General features: G+C 46.1%; 4 protein-coding genes across 4 annotated transcripts in view; 3 read left to right on the forward strand and 1 right to left on the reverse strand.

Annotated features, from left to right (window-relative positions):
- Positions 1-7353: 7353 nt before the first annotated feature.
- Positions 7354-7744, forward strand: H257_16751 (hypothetical protein; the record flags this gene model as incomplete). Its single annotated transcript, XM_009845290.1, has 2 exons — positions 7354-7643; positions 7721-7744. Exons 1-2 carry the CDS (start codon positions 7461-7463, stop codon positions 7742-7744), a joined length of 207 nt encoding a protein of 68 aa, XP_009843592.1. The 5' UTR covers positions 7354-7460.
- Positions 7745-12852: 5108 nt separating this feature from the next.
- On the forward strand, positions 12853-14439 carry H257_16752 (hypothetical protein; the record flags this gene model as incomplete). Its single annotated transcript, XM_009845291.1, has 1 exon — positions 12853-14439. One exon carries the CDS (start codon positions 12853-12855, stop codon positions 14437-14439), a length of 1587 nt encoding a protein of 528 aa, XP_009843593.1.
- Positions 14440-16139: 1700 nt separating this feature from the next.
- On the forward strand, positions 16140-16846 carry H257_16753 (hypothetical protein; the record flags this gene model as incomplete). The annotated part of the gene is made up of 2 exons (XM_009845292.1): positions 16140-16244; positions 16289-16846. The coding sequence occupies 2 exons, from the start codon at positions 16140-16142 to the stop codon at positions 16844-16846; spliced, it is 663 nt and encodes a 220-aa protein (XP_009843594.1).
- A 1263-nt stretch (positions 16847-18109) lies between these two features.
- H257_16754 (hypothetical protein) overlaps positions 18110-18948 on the reverse strand; it is a gene marked incomplete at both ends in the record, with an annotated part of 3029 nt that continues 2190 nt past the window's right edge. Inside the window, 2 exons of the mRNA XM_009845293.1 lie at positions 18110-18433; positions 18528-18940. Coding sequence (XP_009843595.1) covers positions 18110-18433; positions 18528-18940 — 737 coding nt within the window. The remainder of the gene's footprint in view (positions 18434-18527; positions 18941-18948) is intronic.

Consider the following 18948-nt stretch of genomic DNA (forward strand, 5'->3'; position numbering starts at 1 on the left):
ACGATAGACTATGATCTCGTCGTAGGTAGTGCGTATGATCACTCCATCCGCATCACGCGCATGTAGACAGTGACTACGCCAACTGTGTTGATGCGTCGCGGGTTTAGTGTGACACTTTACCGCTACTCTGCGATATCTCGGATCGCTAAGAGAATGCGAAGCATCGTCCTCTCGACAACGAGGCACCGCTAATCCTTCTGTACAAATTTGCACAAGGGCGCCTGAGTTTTCAAACAGGCAGTCGGTGACATGGGACATCCCATCACCACAGCTATTCCTCTATACGAGGTCAATAAGTGCACCATCCAGATCGTGACCCACTCTGGACATTATGGGCGTACGAATCACATTGACGTACGTTACCATTTCGAGAACCACCTCATCGAACAATAGACTTATGTCTTGTTTCCACCGATACACGACCCCAGGTCGCGGATATCAATACCCAAGATGGCACAATGTTCTGCGCTCTGCGTAGTCAACTAACGGGTGTGACTGCTGTCGTCCTTCAGCACCCTCAGGCGAAAGCCAGGGAGCACGAACTCCGGCCTCTCAGCCCGTGACTGAGTCGACGTGCCAGGGGGACGCCCTGAAGCATGTTGGCTCGACATTGGGGGGTGACGGCATCCCGGTGGTTACTCGATCCATCCGGCCCTTCCACGGCATGTCGTTCGGTAAGGGCCAATTGGTAGAGACCTGCTGAAAGGGATGTCCGACGAGTTGAGTCCCGGACAGACAACGGTGTAACCAGTGGTGGTTACGCTCACTGAGCTTAACCGCCAGCCTCTTGCTGCACTCTGGGCACCTGATTATGGTTGACAGTGCGTGGCGCTGTTGGGAGGCAGTCAGAACACCCTGTTCTGTTAGAGAACATCCCCACTGCCCTGTCAGTCAGGTAGCAGCATTCTGCTAGATGTGTAGGAGGTTTTTGTGCCTTTTAGAGGCTTTTCCTCAGGTAGAAGACAGCGCAGACATTTGTCACGAAACATCACAGATGTCGTGGCCAATCATAGTGTAGTCTGATTGGCTGTTTTTCTCTCCCGTCAGAACTAATATACTTTCAGTTCTTCCTCCATCCACACACGTATCTGCTGCTGCTTCCTGCCCTCTCCACTTCTCGGATGTCGACATGCGCAAATATTGAAAATGGACGAACTTTGATGACGCTTTTCTCGAGCCTTGTAATACTTACAGCAAGACTACTCATACTACAAGATAGTCCATTACTAGCTCAGCCTATGCAGCATCGTATGTGCATACACAGCTCTCTCTGGCATGAGGCATCTTACCCGCATGTACACGCTCGTTCTTGCAATAAGTCGAATTTGCCAAGTTCGAAGTTGCCATTCTCTACAGCTGTTGATTCAGGCGACATGCAATAAGTTGTTCTTGATAGTATTGGTTGTTCTTATGAGAAATGGAGAGTTCCATGGCCCTTGTGCAGTATGCATTGAGAAATCGCTGACCTGCATCGCGCCTTCCTCGCATGTACAGTACAGTACGCATGCACAATCTGCAGGATGTAAGTATATATCGTTTTGCAAAACATAAACAATTATGGAGATGAATAAAAATACACACACTTTATACAAATATCAACATATAGTTGTTCAAGCAAATAATAATAATATATAACTGTCGCGCGCATATACACGCCGTTTGATTCCGTGGAAGTGGCAGAGTCAGTACTTGGTTGACTCGCACGTGACACCTGGAATAGCGATGCATGTATTCCCTCGACAATGGTACACCATAATTTGAAGGAAGCAAGGACCTTTAATTCTTCATAGTGATGTGTTTGCGTCGTGTTCCTGCATCTCCCTGTAACCAGTTCCATTGTTGTTTTTACCCGAAATACTGTTTCAAAGAGATAATTATCCCATCTGGTGATAACAAAGACACCAGTCATCGGCACTGTTGTAAGCCAATAGAAATGCTCGAATACCTCTTATTGGTCAAAATGTAGTCCTTCAAGAAGTAGTGCCCCTGAGCCAATAGAAATGCCCGAATACCTCTTATTGGTCAAAGTGTATTCCTTCAAGAATTAGTGCCCCTAAGATGGACCAGTCAATTTTGTTTTGATCATACAGAAATCGTTACTGTAGCAGTTAATACCCATTCTAAACACATATTCCTTTGATAGTTAATATGATGACAGCATTGCACGAACTAGAGTTTGGAGGATTCAATACATTACACAAGTCTAAAACATGCGCCGATGGCTGGTGCCCTACGAAAAACGCTACTTTTGAAAATTCGTACTGCACGTGTTTACTATTTAAATTGATATCCCTTGAACCTCAATTGATGATCTGAATCTTGCGGTTATATTGATATATGTATCGCCTCAATATGTGTTGTAGTCAACGAGAAATCGACGAACACAGTAAGCAACGAGCGATGCTGATGACTAGTGCCCCACGTTACACCTTTTCACCCGTAGCCCTGTAACCTGGGACTCTGTCCTACCCCTGGTGAGTACATACGATGCTAAATCCATTTCTCAAAATTTAAGTAAAACGAGACATAGTTTCGACAGGTCTCATTGTGGTGAAGCGATATTACGTCTCAAAATCAAATTTGGCGAAGACTTGGTCGATTAATAGACTTTAAACACCAAGTGGAATATAGTACCAACTGTACAGGACACTGTACAGGGCCAGGTCTAGTAGATTTTTGCCACGAAGGTTACCTTGATGTTAGTATGCAACTGGTATCCGTACATCGTATCCGTACGCAGGTACTGTAGTAGTATTAAAAGTACACCTACATAAAGGAGAAAATATAACTCACAAAGTTGAGGTTTAACGTGGTTAAATACAGTAATAAGTTCAATTCAAAAACGTTTTATAGTAAAACCACCTATTTCTGAATTGGACAGTTGGAAGTTTAATTAAAGTTGGCTCGTTACACCTTGCTTTTTCTGGTTAATGACGTGCATCATACATCGTATCGGTACTACTACGTAGTAACTACGTAGTTCCACCGATTGGAAATGATTGGTACTATTATAGTAACAGGTTTCGTACAATAAATATGTTTTAACGTTACAGGTAATATCACATTTGCAGTACAGTCAACGACAGATTTTAGGGGACACCCTGCACTTCGAATTTCTGATAATGGCGGAAGTTCATTGGACGAAGTACTTCGAAATTCGTTCGATTTTGTGGCCAACCAGACAAGAGCAATCGCTTTTGCAGAATTTCGAACACATCTAATATTTTAGATTAGGCGTATTGATGAACAACCTCAAAAGGTAAGCGTTTGACGCGATAGCGCAGTGGTAAAACACGTTGTGTGTCTTGAGTGAGCCCCGGGTTCGAGTCCCGGGCGCATCGAACTTTTTCTTGTAATTATGTACTAGTAAAATCATTACTGAAGGAGAATTTATTGTGGAATAGCCTTAGCAAAACTTCGACGGATTTCTCCCGGCGTTATACGTGCCCATGCCTTAATGGCACGATGAATCATAGCTAGACGCTTTTTTTGCGCCGGGACAGTCATCATATCTACATCCTCCTCACTATCACTACCTTCTATGAGCTCTTCTTCCAGCCATAAGTTGCGCATATGCCGCTTGAAAGGGGTCATAATACGAACATCCAAGGGCTGCACATGACTTGTTGCATTGGGTGGGATGGCCGCAACAACACACCCCGCTTCTTCACTGGCATAATTGACTCCTTGCTTGCTTACATGCTGGTCGAAATTGTCGAGCAAAAGAACAGAAGGCTCTCGGACCTGCGGCTTGAGAACTTCACGCAAGTACAGCGCCCAGACACGTGAGTCCATCCATGCCTTGTCTTATATCGCATATTGATGAGCAATAGGAAAGCCATCGAACTCCGCCGTCTCGATGCCGCCGCCTTGCTTGCCACGCATGATGAACTGGATGGGAAGCTTCTCGCCATTTGCTCGCACCGCCAGCACAGCAGTCATACGATACGAGTTCTTCTCGCCAGCCGAGATCTTCGCCTAACCGCCGCGCACCGACCAAATCGACCAAATCGCGTGAGGGGGCATGTCGTACGTCATTCCAGTTTCGTCCACGTTGATGACTGCTTCCGCACTGAAGCCACTAAAGTCTTTGTTGTAGTCAGCGGCGAATTCAGCGCGGATGGCCTCCAGGTCGGCTTGCGTCTTCTTGGACTTCACGGTCTTCTGTCGAGTGAAGCCATTGTTGTGGCAACAGCGCTGGAGCAGATGGAGCAGAGAGTTGTAGCCGGCTTTCTTGGCGGCCAAGTACTCGTCAAGCCACGGACGGTGGTGGCGCTTGAGAAAGTTGACCAGGTGTGTACACGTGACAGCGCGCTCGGCAGCACGAAGCTTGTGCATATAGGCCACGAGTGCAGCCGTATCGGGGAGCTCATGAGGGCGGCCAGCACCACTGAGGTTGTAGCGCTTGAGCGAGCCATCGTGTAGGAGGAGTTGATGCGCCTGCTGCATCCAGCGAGAAACGTTGCTCTTGGGAATGCCGGTCGCCGCCTCAATGTCTCGAATGGAGGCTGTGTGCATTTGGAACAGCACAGCGAGCTTCACGGCGTGCGTATAACGCCGACGTGGCTTCTTCTTCGGGTTGATTTGGTTGCGGTCCTTTGGTGCCATTTTTGAAGTGACTGGTGTCGATGTCACGACTGTGTAGGGCCCGCGAATTTTAAATGTTTTCGCGCCAAAGTTAATTTTGGCCAATCATGTTGGATTAATCCTCTTTACTATTTTGGATTGGTTATAAAGTTCCCATGTGTTATCAAACTTCGGGTGTCCTCTAAAATCTGTCGTTGACTGTACAGTACCACAAAACTCCACCGAAACCGCTATAACTAGATATACACGATTAACGAAACAAATACGAAACAGATTCAATATATGCAGTCACGAAACATTTTGTTTCGTAAAACGGTACTATTAATAGTATCGATTTTCCTTTCTGCTGGATTTTGTATGGTGCTTCAAGTATAGAAAAATACCACTTGATTAACAATTTTTTAAAGTATACTCAGTGTGGGTTGAAGGATTTTGAAAGGTACATATTCACTGTCAAGTTCCTTGAGAGTCACAGTTACTGTACTGTACATGACTGGCGATATCGCCGCAAGAGGTGTGATCGTCGTTGTTGGTGTCCAAGGACTGGCTAACGTCAACGTCAACGTACGAATATAACATTGCCTAAACTACTGTACCGATGGCTTACTAGTATGCATGGGAATGGTGTACCCGCGTCTAGAACTAACGTTAAGACAAATTGGTTGTTGATACCAGCAGCTACCCAACACACGGTATAGTATCGCGTTAGTAGGACCAGGAACCACGATGGTGTTAGCTTCGGGGCGTGTACCGGTAGTTTGGTTGTGGAAGGCTGCCTCTCCTCCATCTCTCCACCATAAGCTTAGTGCAACTCGCATTCCTCTCACCTCTATTCGCCATCCCATACTCGTTGGACTCGCAGTGCCTCACCTCATAAGCATATACATTCGAAGTAGTGTACAGTACATGCATGCTTGCCCCAACATAAACGTTAACATCAAATCTTGTCCAGTTATTCACAATGTAATGGACCAAATCTCGCTTTTGTACTAGTATGTTGCCACTTGCATCGTCCAAACCTCTGTCTTGGATGATGGTTGTCTTCATGTTGGCAACATGACAACTTTGTCGAATTGACTCGTGGCTCGACTCGAATCACACCGCTTATTTGAGGTGTCGATTATGCCCAGCCCCCAACAAGTACCTTGTCAACTTACAGTCTTTGAGTTGGTCTTACTGAAGTGCATGCGAGGTTCTACACTATGTGTATCTACGTTACACTACAGTATGTACTTGTGTTGCATTTTCATGATATGCATTTCACCTTTTGTAACGTTACTACAAACACACCACCGCTTGGTTAGTAGTACTAGTAGTATATACTAGATATTGTATCGTGTTGTATTTGTTTCGTGAATCACCAAGGAGAAATCAGAAATTGGTATTGTGCATTTCACCCAAATTTTGGACTCGCGAGTCATTTCGTCGAATAGCATTCGATCCAGTTTAAGCTCGTACAAACTATAATATACAAATATCAGTATGTATATGGTTTTGCCCAAACGTTTGGATTGGCAGAAACTCGACAGGACGTGATTTGATTGGCTTAGGCAGTTCTTTAATCCATTCTCTTAAGACATTCGATTCTGCTGAGGGCTCCAGTTTCGAATAGATTTGACAATACACAGATATAGAAATTATACGGAAGCACAGTGTTGAGCATCATTCCTGATCGGTTTTGACCAAGCATTCTAATTAGGACTCTCTGAGCATTGCAATCGGATTTATAGGAAATACTCTACTGGTACATGTGAAAGTAAACAGATTATCAAGGGACTAACCTACTTTTCTATTTTGACTGAAAACTATTGTTCAAGCTCAACAAAGTGAAACCTATCATTCGTTACCAATCCGAGGTACAGTAACGTTACTACGAAGTACTAACTTACATGCTACAGTAGTATGTATATATATTAGTAATAGTTACAGTTTACTCCTTCGAAGTTCCGCTACAAGTTATTAACAACTGTAACTTTGTTACTACTGTAGTGGTATTGTCGCGAACCATGAAAAGTACCACTTCGAAAAGAGTTCGGTGTATTTGTGTGGACTGCGTTGTTTCATCATGGAGCAAGCCAGAATTAATACGGAGGGCGTAGTGAAGTGAACGATGTCATTCCAAGAATAACAACTCAGCTGCATTTTCAGGTCTTTTTGTACGGTCGACTTCGGCCTGCCTGGGAACACAGGAGTACTTCAACATGATCTCCTAAAAAAAAATCTATGACGCGCGGACTCCATGAGCCAGTCACTTAGCGATACCTTGCGCATTCATCACACCAACAGTATATTAACTTGACCGTAATAAGTCATCGAACCCAGCGCAGTGGTGGCCACAATCGACACACATGCATTGAAGGGCTTACAGAGTGCCACGTCACCAAACCATGGTTATTCCGCGTCGCATCGAAACCAGCCTAGATACACATAATATTATCAACGTACAGTCGTGTCGAGTGGAACATGTGACCAAGTATGTACTCCGAAGTAGTGCATACATTCAGTATTGCTGCTCGAACGTGTAACGATGGTACAGTATACAGTACCAGTAGCAGCAACTGATGCACTGGTTGGTGGTTGTCGTCGAGCACATCCAGTAGCAGCAACAACAACACCAACTCTCCACAGCAAGATATAAGAAAAGTCATATTGTCGAGACATCATATAGGAACGTTATTCACAGAGGTTCCCATCGCTCCTTGATAGAATCAAGGCGCACACATGGGCGGTATAGCGACAAGGGACGTAACGGCTGAAGATGCCGAAGGGCGACGCCCTTCTTCCGACGGCGTCGTCGGGGTTCATATACTAGTACACGGATCACCTCATTTTTCAATAACGACTCTCGTGTACACATCGCATTATTGAAAACCATGGGCTGCACTGAATCGACCACTGCAGCCACGGCGGAGCCTCAACAGCCTGAAACCACCACGGCGAAGCCTCAACAGCCTGAAGCCACCACAGCGTCGGGTGCGCCCGACCAACCCGCCGCTGCTGTCGTCGCTGTACCCACTACTACTACTACCGGTACCGTTGCTGAAACCGAAGAAATGGTTGGTGCCCCAAGTATCAGGCTAAGCTTCGACACGACGCTCGTACGTGGCTGTTATATCTGCGCCATGCTATGCAGAATACCCCCAGCAAGTGCATGTAGCACTGGAGGGGTGAAGGAAATGGTCATATTACAACAAACTCGACGGAGCTGATGCTAGATACCTCGCGCTGTCACACGATTGGATTAGTCTTGCTTCACCTGGTTGGCAGAAACCTTCTTCGTCGGATCTTCGCTTGTGATTAAGTCTTCAACCCACAAGAGCTATTAGTACGATCGAACCCCGTTTTATGCTGCCAAATTCGTTTGAGGTTCGCTGTTTTGGTAGTTTCCCGCACCCTCTAGATGTCTTGACCAGGGCCGGGGGGAAATATATTTAACTTATTGTAGCTTTGATGGCTCAATATCTAATTTTTAATATACTTCGAAGTACTACGTAGTATTTCTTTTCGGCGCAACAATTCATAATTGTATTGCAACAAATGAGCAAAAATTTACATTTATCGACTCGGAACAATTATAATCTAAATTGCGGGTTTTCAAAAGTTCTACCCTAAATGATGTTCTAAGAACAAGACAGGTCATTGACTCGGCTACACAACTGTGGTGGTATCTCCAGAACACCTCTGGGTTCGATTCGGGAGTGTTTAGACGGCTCTATGGTCGTAGTTTGTGAAAACCCCAATAGACCTTTAATAATCAGTATTCGATTTTGGAGTACTACCCGCAGCGTAGTGAACTTTGGTTTCGCCACCGTCACAAGTTCTCGTGCATGCGTGGAATATGATCACTTTGCGGACACCGTTCGGACAATTTCAGTCGGACATACTTGACCATACTTGACATTTGTATTGGACTTAAGGGGAACATATTTTGTCCGAGTGAAAGTGTCCGAACGGAATATGTTCGGACATACTTGTGTATTGTATACACCCGCATAAGAACGATCAGCTTTACAAGTAGCAAGCGACGACAGAGCATCCGCCCACAAAATTGCGCGCACCGCAGCGTAGCGGAGGTCCTGTGTATAATTTTTGTCCAATCGATTCCTCTTGTCGGGAAAAGCGGCAGGTAGGCCGCAGGCCGTGCCGCTTCCCGGACAAGGCCTATGGTACAACTATTCGCATTTAATGTGTAAATTCACTTAAGTGCATGTCCGAAGCACATATCAAGCAAATATTTGTCCGAGTCGTTATGGTATGGCAATACTGTAGCCATAACATTATATCAAATCTTCTCAAATAAGAGTTTGCCGTTATCCTTAGGGGGTCAGAAATGGCCGGATATGGGTGCTTTGTTTCATCAAGATATAAAACTCAATTTACAACTGTTACATACGTACTAAGATTATTAATAGTAGCATAAAAGTTGAAATGCATAGGAAATATAAAGGCGAAATGGGCTATTAGTAGGAATATTAAATATTTTCCCTACCATTTCTATTTTGCTAGTTACAAATTTATTTTTGGGGATAAAATAATCTTCGTATTTGTATTCGAACAATAATTCTGGAATTATTCTGAAAGACGTACTACTAGTACAGTATTGTGCTCCTTTAAGTCTGACGAGTGGAGATGCTCTAACTTCTTTATTACTGAAGCAATTTCAACGCCTCTTTCGAATAATATTTCTTCAGACTACACTTGAAGTGCGTTGCATTGACGTGATAAATAGCCAGGGTCACCGTCGCCTTCTAAATTTGCGCGGAAGATGTCGATGGAAATCAACACCCAAAATGTGTTAGTAGGTGCTAGTAACCGTACAATTAATAATAGTAATGGTGCACGTCACCTAGAAATTTCCAACATATCACAAAACCGTCTAGCTTCTATTTCATACTACCTATGTTTGGTAACAAATGCAGGCGGTTGAAAAAATGATTGAAGTTCTCGTCTGATTGGATACAAAATAAGTGGTTAATGTGCACAGAGCTTGATGATAAGCCAGATATTTTGAGCTTTTTCATATTTTCTGTTTTGGCGGAGATATCCCTATGGCAACAGAGCAGTATGTCGACAACTTCAAATGCTCTAACGTTATGCGTCGAAGTTCTTCGGAGCATTAATCTATGTACAAGTAACTACTTGCCCCACCAACGCTTGTATCCAATTTTCAGTGAGCTACGCGTAGACTTCAGTTGGTTGTCGGGGTACCGGTGATATCGTTACGCAGAATATTTGTTTATGGGAACAATCGGATTTGACATCGCTTACACTATGCAAGGCAGCAATGGGGTTACAATCAATCAATGTGGAAGTGATTTCGAAACTCTTGAGTTGGGTGGGTTCTTTGAGTTCGGTGTAAATTGAATTAGTGTGATTCTGAATTCAGTGTTGGATTAAATGTAGTCGTCGACGAAGGGCTTAGTGATAGTATCAAGTTAGGACTACGCAACTACTATTCACACAAACTCAAATATTCTGTGAATGTATATAAAGCCCCCTGCCCGCCCCCCAAATCAAGACATGGCTTACATCGCTATAAAATGTATGCACACAATGAAGTTGGGATTGGGGCTGTGTTCATTGGGTAAAATAATATATATACACGTAGAAGTTGGTGATGTGTGGCATAATTTCGGTCGGGCGTAGGAACATGTGCTTTGTGTTAGATGATTCTGGATGAGGAAGTGAATACATAAGATCTCCATAGCACTTTGCGAATTACACTACCGGTAGTGGAGTAGTCACGATGTCAATTCTCCAGAGATCGAAACCTCGAAACCTTGTTAAGTTTGGGGGATGATGCCAACAATATAGAGACCTAAAACTCCCAGCTTTAATGATAATATGATTCAATGCTGTGAAATTTGCAGGTTGATTTCCTGTGTATTTGCGCTATGAATACATCTTTGCACCCCCGCTCAAATGACAGTCTAGAATTCAATGTAGTCGTGGGGGAAGGACTTTCAATAGTAAAAAGGGGGGGGGGCAACTAGCATTCAATCAATCCCAACTAACGTAACACCTCAAATTAGTACCTTCAAACTTAAATACCGGATATTACTACTGTGTTCCCTTCACTTATAGAGGTAATATCTCCGTCACAACAAATATTTAAAAAAGCAAAAAAAGATCAATTTAGATTCACACACAGCAGATATGGTGCTAGCACATGTAAATCGTCGTTGTCAATAAAACTGGCCACTTTCACTCAAAACCAGTCGTCTTCACACAAAACTAGTCGTTATCACAACAATTCCGTCGTGAATACTAGTACAGAACATGGGCGTTGTTACAAACACTTCACGTTTAGTAAAGACTTGTGAGTATGGATTTTTCCTGTCCCAATGGAGTCATAGACCAAGTCATGTTGGTGAGTTTGTTGACGATGGTAACAGCTGGTCTTAAAATAGACGGTAGGGGCATAGCCTTGCTGCCATACTACAGGACGCAGCGCATGAGTACAACGATTCAGCCACAAGGCAATGTAATGGAAGATTGGTGGACACAGTGTACTTCATGACACCAGTCGTCCTCAGTGATGAAGCCTTGCCAGTTTTCGGCGTATGCTGAAATCCACCCCCCAGTCCACAAGTTGTCATTCTCAAGGTAACATGGAAGTTAAATTTCAAAGTGTCAAATGTTTGATACCAGTATATATTTGTTAAGTGCGATAGTCTTTGTTAAGTGCGCTCATATTTTGGCGAAGGTTTGCGATTACCCCTCTGAGGACTGCAGCTAATCCACGTAGCTACTAATGAGACGGGGTTGTACTTATCAAACAGTGAAATGTCGCATATGTACTTACCCAACGGAAAAACTCGTATTGCAAGGCTAGAAGTTTCTGTATTCAGATATTTGTTCTGTGATTGGTGCTTTTCCAATTTGGGGCCAGGTGTTAACTGCTCTGGTGTTCGAACAATCAAACTTGTTGGCGGCACTTGTACTATCATTCTGTCGCATGTCACTTGTGTCCAAGACACGAGTACTAGTACTTGTGTACCATTCCCTCCTTGTTTTTCTCAGAATACCCTGCAATATGAGTGTTTACTGTTATATGGGAATTGGTATACATACTCTGACACCTCACCGCTAACTAGGGATTAAGTACAAACGCATCTGAGTGGTTAGCTTTCAGCTAACCACTCAGATGCGTTTGGTCCCACCAGATGAAATGATAATCCAAACTCAATTAACCACCAGACGGAGTCCCAGGTTACTTACTGTACAGGGCTAAGGTAACTTACGGGCGAAAATGTGTACTTTAATGAGTACATACTGCATTGTAACATCCATGTGTAATGTGTCGATATTGAGTAATTATATGTAGGAAGTATGAGCAAGCTTACCTCTCATAATAGATGTTTGCACTGTCCCCCACCATACATTACTGTAATCAAGTCCGGTGATTGCATCCTTTTATAGGGTGATGCAATAGGGTGACTGGCATCTTTCTATTGATGAAAGCTAAACTTTGAGCACAAAATTTATAAATTACAACAATATCACGAGAAAGCCAAAACACCAAGCTTTCGATTGGTATAAATATATTTCAAATCTTTCAAAATTGACAGATGTTGCGATAAGGCGAAGTTGAAGCGAGACAGTATGTTGGACCGGAGTAATATCCGGATGGGATAATTCCCTCGTTGAAACAATAGACCTCTAACCCAGAGACTGAATGACTGATTAGACACAAAGTAGTATTTCATATTCTCATCATTCAAATAGAGTGCTTCAAACTGACAAATACCCCACGGTTCGCCAAAAAAGTAAAATAAGATGTTTTTGTAATGTAGTGACCCTTTTCCAAAAAGAGATGGTCAATATTGAAGAAATCCGATTTCTTACCTAAGAGCATCTCCACCGCAAAATGACTATTAGTATCCGGATGGCTGACCAGTCATGAAAGTCCATCCAAGAACACATGGGTGTACTTGGAATGTACATGTAATTGGCCACTGACTGGAGGCTTGATCATACGTCAAGAGGTCAAATGTTTCGGGTCAAAACAACAGTGGAGTGAAATTTTCGTCACTTTTCGTCACTTGTTCTATCATTCCGTTGTGTGTCACTTGTCCTATCATTCCGTCATGTGTCGTCTTCTTGCGCTTGTCTACTGAGTATCGTTCTTTGCCATTTCTGCCCAATAATGTCCACCAATTATTCGACTTGACCCCTCACCCTTACTCCTTCAAAGATTCAACCTGCGCGTGCCTCTCTCCATGACCACACATTTCAAATTTCCCTACCTCAACCGATTGTATCATGGTTCGCGTGGTTGCACTCGCCGCGTGCGTCGTCGCCTTGGCTCGAGCGAATGCAGCACCTGTGTTTGATCCGCTCGTCGACGCCGCCACGGCGGCAGTGGCAAGTACGCCCCCCATTTCGCTGGAAAATGTTCCCATCCCCGTACCATCGGAGATCGAAGACCATTTTCAACCAGGTGACTACGTGCACTCGTTCGAATCCCCGTCGCCATCGAGCGTCTTCCTGTCGTCTCAAGCTGGCCTCCCCGACCCCACCAAAGAGCACTGGTTCAACCGTCAAAAGGTCGACCACACGGACCCCAGCAATAACAGCACGTGGAACCAGCGCTTCCACTTCAACATGAACCATTACGGCGGGCCTGGGTTTCCAGTCTTCCTCGTGATCGAGGGCGAGTGGGTCTCGTCGCACGCGTCGGTCACGTCCAACGGATACTTTTTCAACCAACTAGCCAAGAAACACAAGGCGCTCATTGTGAGCTTGGAGCATCGGTTCTACGGCAAGTCGCAGCCGTTTGCCGACTTTGCCACGCCCAACATGAAGTTTTTAACGTCGCATCAAGCACTGGCGGACATTGCCAACTTTCAGGACTTCTTCACGGGGGCCCTCGACATCAAAAATGCCAAGTGGGTCGCCATGGGGGGCAGCTACGCCGGCAACTTGGCCGCGTGGGTCAAGCTCAAGTACCCCACGCGGTTTGCCGGTACATGGGCGAGTTCGGCGCCCGTGAATGCAAAAGTGGACTTTTACGAGTTCAGCACGCACGTTTCCAAGGCGCTGCAGTACTATGGCGGGTACGCGTGTGTGGCGAACATCCAGACTGCGTTTGAGCGCCTCCAGAGCGTCATGGTGAGCAAGGAACCTACGGACGTAGCCCGCCTCAAGGAGCTGTTCAACCCGTGCTACAACTTTACATCCGACCAAGACCGTGGCGTATTTCAGCGGGAAATCTACTCGAAATTCCAAAGGGCGGCCACCTCGGACGACTTGACGTCGACGACATTGGCCGGCATTTGCCATTCGTTTGCTGACCCGACGCTGCAACCCCTGGAAAAGCTCTCGCGGTTCATCAACCACACGGTCGCGGCCAACAAGTGCACGTACAACAGCTTTGGGGGCATGTTCTTCCAGTACAACTCGCGGTCGCGGTTCGTGCGCAACCCCGTGGCCCGGCCGTGGTTTTACCAAAACTGCAATGAATTCGGGTATGGCCAGGCCACCAACAGCGGGTACGGCGCGTTCGTCCCCCTCCAATTCAACAACATCCACGTCCAGACCAAAATCCTGTGCGCTATCGTGTTCAACATCTCCAACGTCGACACCCGCGTGGCCAATACCAACCTCGCCTATGGCGGACTCAACATCAACGTCGAAAACGTCGTCTTCTCCACGGGCACCAACGACCCGTGGGACTCGCTGGCCTTGACCAACGATACTGGCACGCTCAACCCGCGGTCCACGGTCGTGGACATCCTGGAATCGTCGCACTGCCGCGACATGTACTCGCCCAAACCCACCGACAGCGGCCACCTAAAGTGGGGCCACCAGCGTATTGAAGCCGCCATCGACAGCTTCCTTCTCGACTAGGAAAACACGACAAAAAATTACTTTTAACATCCCCGATTTTGGTCCAAGTGCGACCGAAATGCCGTCTTGCTCCGTCGCATCGATACCTGTCTTGCCACTTGAAATATCACGACAATTCGGCATCTTTGTTGCAAGTACCGTTAAAAAAACTCGATATATGTAGATGTAGCTTTGAAAGCGTTCTTGTGATGACCACAAATTAACTCCGTGTTTGTATGGACGTCAAAAACACTCACAAGCACTTACGGTATGGTTTTGAGCTTTGGGTTATGAGCCCAACACGCTTCTCCTGCCCAAAGAGCGTAGCGACCAGAACACAACGTCAATTATAGTATACTGTAGATGTCGTGGAGAGTGAGTGACAACCGTAAACTGAAGGCATCTACTGTATCGCCTTCACAACATAAGGTTTGACAGGTCAACTTCCGGTTTTGGCAGATAAGACGCTTGCAAAACCTGTATATACGGTGGTCACTGTGTACACGATCGTGAAGCAATTTGGAATGCTCTTCCGTTTGACCTACAGTAAGAAGTCGCCGTCAGCGAGGAAGCCTATTAAGGGCCGATTCACAGTAACAGCTTGGAGCGGAGCTGAGATGGGCAAGCTCCGATAAAGATCATGTTCACAGTAACTACAGTCGGTCAACGTAACTAATATATTTCCTATCGATGAAAATGATCAATATTTCAACCTCACTTAGTATTTGTATACACTAATTTTGGCCAATGAATCGTCTCTATTATCTATTTCTACCTATCATATTGTTGTAGTATCTTATCCTACACCATTTTGACTAATCAAAGTCATTTACAGGGGTAGGGCAAGCTCAATTCTGTCGGTTCCGACACATTCCGACACCCCCTGGTCGGAATGGAATATGAAATATCCTGGTTTCACATACAAATTCAAATGCAGCGATAGTTCACCAAATAGTTCGACATATTCCGACATTTCAGCAGTTATTCCTAATGTTTGCTAAATATTGGAATGCGAAATCGTCATAAGGAGGCCTCTGCTCGTTGTAGTCATGTTGACACGTGAGCAAGTGGCATTGCACCTTAGTTCACGTTACCCTCACCATACCTACGAAAGACTTACCCTACGGACGCAGTAGGTCTTCATTCTAGGTGTATATGTGAGCCCTTACGCTTTCACTGTACCCCTCCTACTTAGGAGTATCCAATAGAATCGTTGTCGAAATGAGTATCTTGTAGGAAGAGCGCTGTTGATACAGGCCAACCACGAGTGAACATTCCTCCAACATCTACCAGTCATGAAGTCTTGGGGTATGTGCTCACGAATAACTTGCTTTTGGTCCTAGGGGAGTTAAAGTTCCTGGCTTCTCTTGCCAGGTACTCGAAGTTGACGGTAAGAAATCATCGCACAGGTTCCACCTGATACTCGACAACCATGAACAGTTCCAGAAGGATTCTGTGTATTTGTATGGTGTCGACCGACCGTATGAGTGCGAACAGAAGTCTGCGACGACGGGCAGGCCTCGCGAAGCGAGAGCGCTTGTAAGCCATGACAAGTTCTTCCACGGACAGCATGATTGCAAAGTAGCAGATTCCTTATGTTTATTCCGGACGCGGAATTCTATTAATACAGCGAAATCGTCTAAATTTACAGTTAATCCGTGTCCGTGTCATTTTTCTCACGGACGCGAACACGGATTGAATTGCGAAATTTGCCTATTGCCATGAGTCTGACCAAGAATGAAATGGTCGAGATCTACAAGCAGTTCCCCGCCCAACAGGCCACTCATGCCACTGCTCCTTCCACTGATCCCGGACGTGCGAAACCAGTATCACTGATCCGTACAAGGTCCTCCATGGTACAAAAACCTAGAAGCTCGTGTGGGTGACGGCCATGGTGGTTGCGTTCCTACATAACCGATGCGATTCGCATGATCATCCATTAAAAGGACCCAAAAGCGCCAAGCAGCTGTCGCGTACGTGGGGAAAGATCGCCTTTGCAATCAACTTGGACTGCGACCAATCCGTTACCAAAGTACCACAAGCTCAAGATATCGAGTATGCTACCATTTGCAAGGACCTGGCAAAAACTGGCAACTCATCGTCAAGCGTGGTGGAGCCTCCCTCCTGGTCGGACCTGCAGAGTTGGCTTGCGGCCAAGAGTGGTATGGGAAACGTGGAGTACGCAGCACTCAAATCGACAGAGGAGGGTGCTCGTAATCGCACGATCAACCCTGGCTTCGACTCTGACACCGAACATGACAACGTGGACAGCATTGAACAAGACATTGAAGAAGCAGACGGCGGCATGATGCCAACGTCATCCAAGCGCACAGCCAATGTGGAAAGACGACAAGGGCGAAGTCGATTGCCAGCGCGAAAAAGGAGCCAAGAAGATGTACATGGCAGCATCTATTGTTTCGTTGGGTGAGAGCCTTGCAAAGGGCCTTGTAAGTTCAGGTCGACATGTTGATCGTTCAGTATCGATTGGAGATGCTCTTATTCATCTCAAGGAAAGCGTGGACAAGATTATTGAGATTCAAACTCAAGTTATGGCTCTTATTGAGAGCCTTTTTGTTGCCGAGCAACAATAGTACCGGTACATTAAATTTTACTAATAATAGCAAATTTTGTGGAAGTGTGAGGACGGGAAATTTTCGGTTGTATAAATTTATTACAAAGAAATATGTGTTGCTAGATACTCTTTCAAACTATCACGTCCTATTTTGGCCTGATTGCCATCGATAACATACATGTCTGCAAGAAATACAACTTCCCCGGCAATATGCATTCACTCATGGACATTGACTTCTTCTTCATCCTCACGTAGATCAATCATCCAGTTGTGGATAATCATCGTTGCTTGGACTATAACAGCCATGGTTGTATGATCCTTTTGCTCTAGAGCCTTCTTAAAGATCCTAAACTTTGCCTTACACAACCCAAATGCTTGTTTTACCACCATACGAGTTCTGAAGTACAAGAGGTTGTAGTGCGACTCGTCGTCGTGCATGTCTTCAACAATGGGTAACGGAGTCATCAGATGGGACAGGAGAGTGTAGCCAGCATCACCAAGAATGATGCCGCCAGAGGAAACAGCACGGCTGGCGCCGAAAATGGAATCTCTGAAGACGGCGCGATCGCTCTGGGACACTGGCGCCTGGACATTGAAGGCTGGGAAGCCTTTGCGACAATATCAACCTTCATGGTCTGTAAACCGTCGAACACGTAGGAGCGTCCCGTCCACTGCGCAACAAACCGAAGGGACCCCTCAAATCCATCCATTTGGGCACGCCATCCAGCGTCGGACTTTGGAAAGTTAATAGTATCCACCAGACAGCACTTGACAAGCAATGTAACGATTTGTGTTGTAAAGCGCAATGCGAAGGTGCGACATATCCCAAACGCTTGACCCGTGCAGTCGTAACCATCGCAGTGGTCATGTGTTTTGTCTCCCGCTTCTTCTTGGCTTTCGGCCACGGGACCTTCGTCAAGGCAGCAAATATACACACTGATATTAGTGAGGTTAAACACGCTACGAGGCGTCTACTGACTACCAATCACTAAAGTACTCAGTACCTCCACTAAGGTATCGGAACCTTTGACACGCCGCACACACGGAGTGTGTGTGTTTGCAATGGGTCAAACTAACGCGCGACCAAATTGCTCTGCACGCTGCAGAACACTTCCCCTCCTACGGAAAGTCCAGTGTCTTGATGAGGGCGGCAGGGACTTCCTTGTTCGCCGCCGCCCACTTGCGAAATACGACTGGAATGTCGTCCAGCAAATTCGCCGCAGGTTCCCAGGACGATTCTTCATCGTCAAGTCCAAGCCACTTCACCAAAACTTGGTGTTGGCCATCCACGCAGCGCGCTTCGTCCAGGCGCTCCACATGAAATCCGCCATCGCCAAACGCGATCTGCGCCTCGAGGTCTTCGGTCACCTCGCTACCACCTTCGTGGTACATCTTCAGTCGGCACGCATGGTGGACCGTGACTTCATACGGTGGCACCAGCTGCTGAGTCTCCATCAAATGGTCTGTGATGACTCTGGTCACTTGGCAGGGTCCTCGCCAATGCAGGGCCAATCTGACGCAACTTGTCGCTTCGCACCGCCACGTTGCGGTGCATTTCTTCTAGCGCCACTTGGAGGTCCGTCACATGTTTCTGACGGGCGGCGCCAAGCCAGTCCGTGACGTAAACTTCCTTGGACGTCGGGTGGACAACTCCTGCCAGCGGGGCCTTGGCTGACAGGCCGGTAAACGCTGTCACAGGCGCAATTCCTCCCAGCCGGTCCGCCGGCTGATGGTTAAGGGCGCCTTGAACGAGGGGCAACACATGCGGCCATTCGTCCGCGTTCAGCTTCATTTCGCTGAGCAGCGCCTTCACGGCGCGCAGCACTAGTCGGTTGACTACTTCTACAGTCCCGTTCGCCCAAGGACTGTAGGCTGTCGTGATATGATGGTGGGCACCCACCAACTTCCGCATCTTCTCGATCACTTCGTTCTTGAAGTGAGAACCGCCATCTGACACC

The sequence above is a fragment of the Aphanomyces astaci genome (genome assembly GCF_000520075.1).
Source record: "Aphanomyces astaci strain APO3 unplaced genomic scaffold supercont1.91, whole genome shotgun sequence".
NCBI lineage: Eukaryota > Oomycota > Saprolegniomycetes > Saprolegniales > Verrucalvaceae > Aphanomyces > Aphanomyces astaci.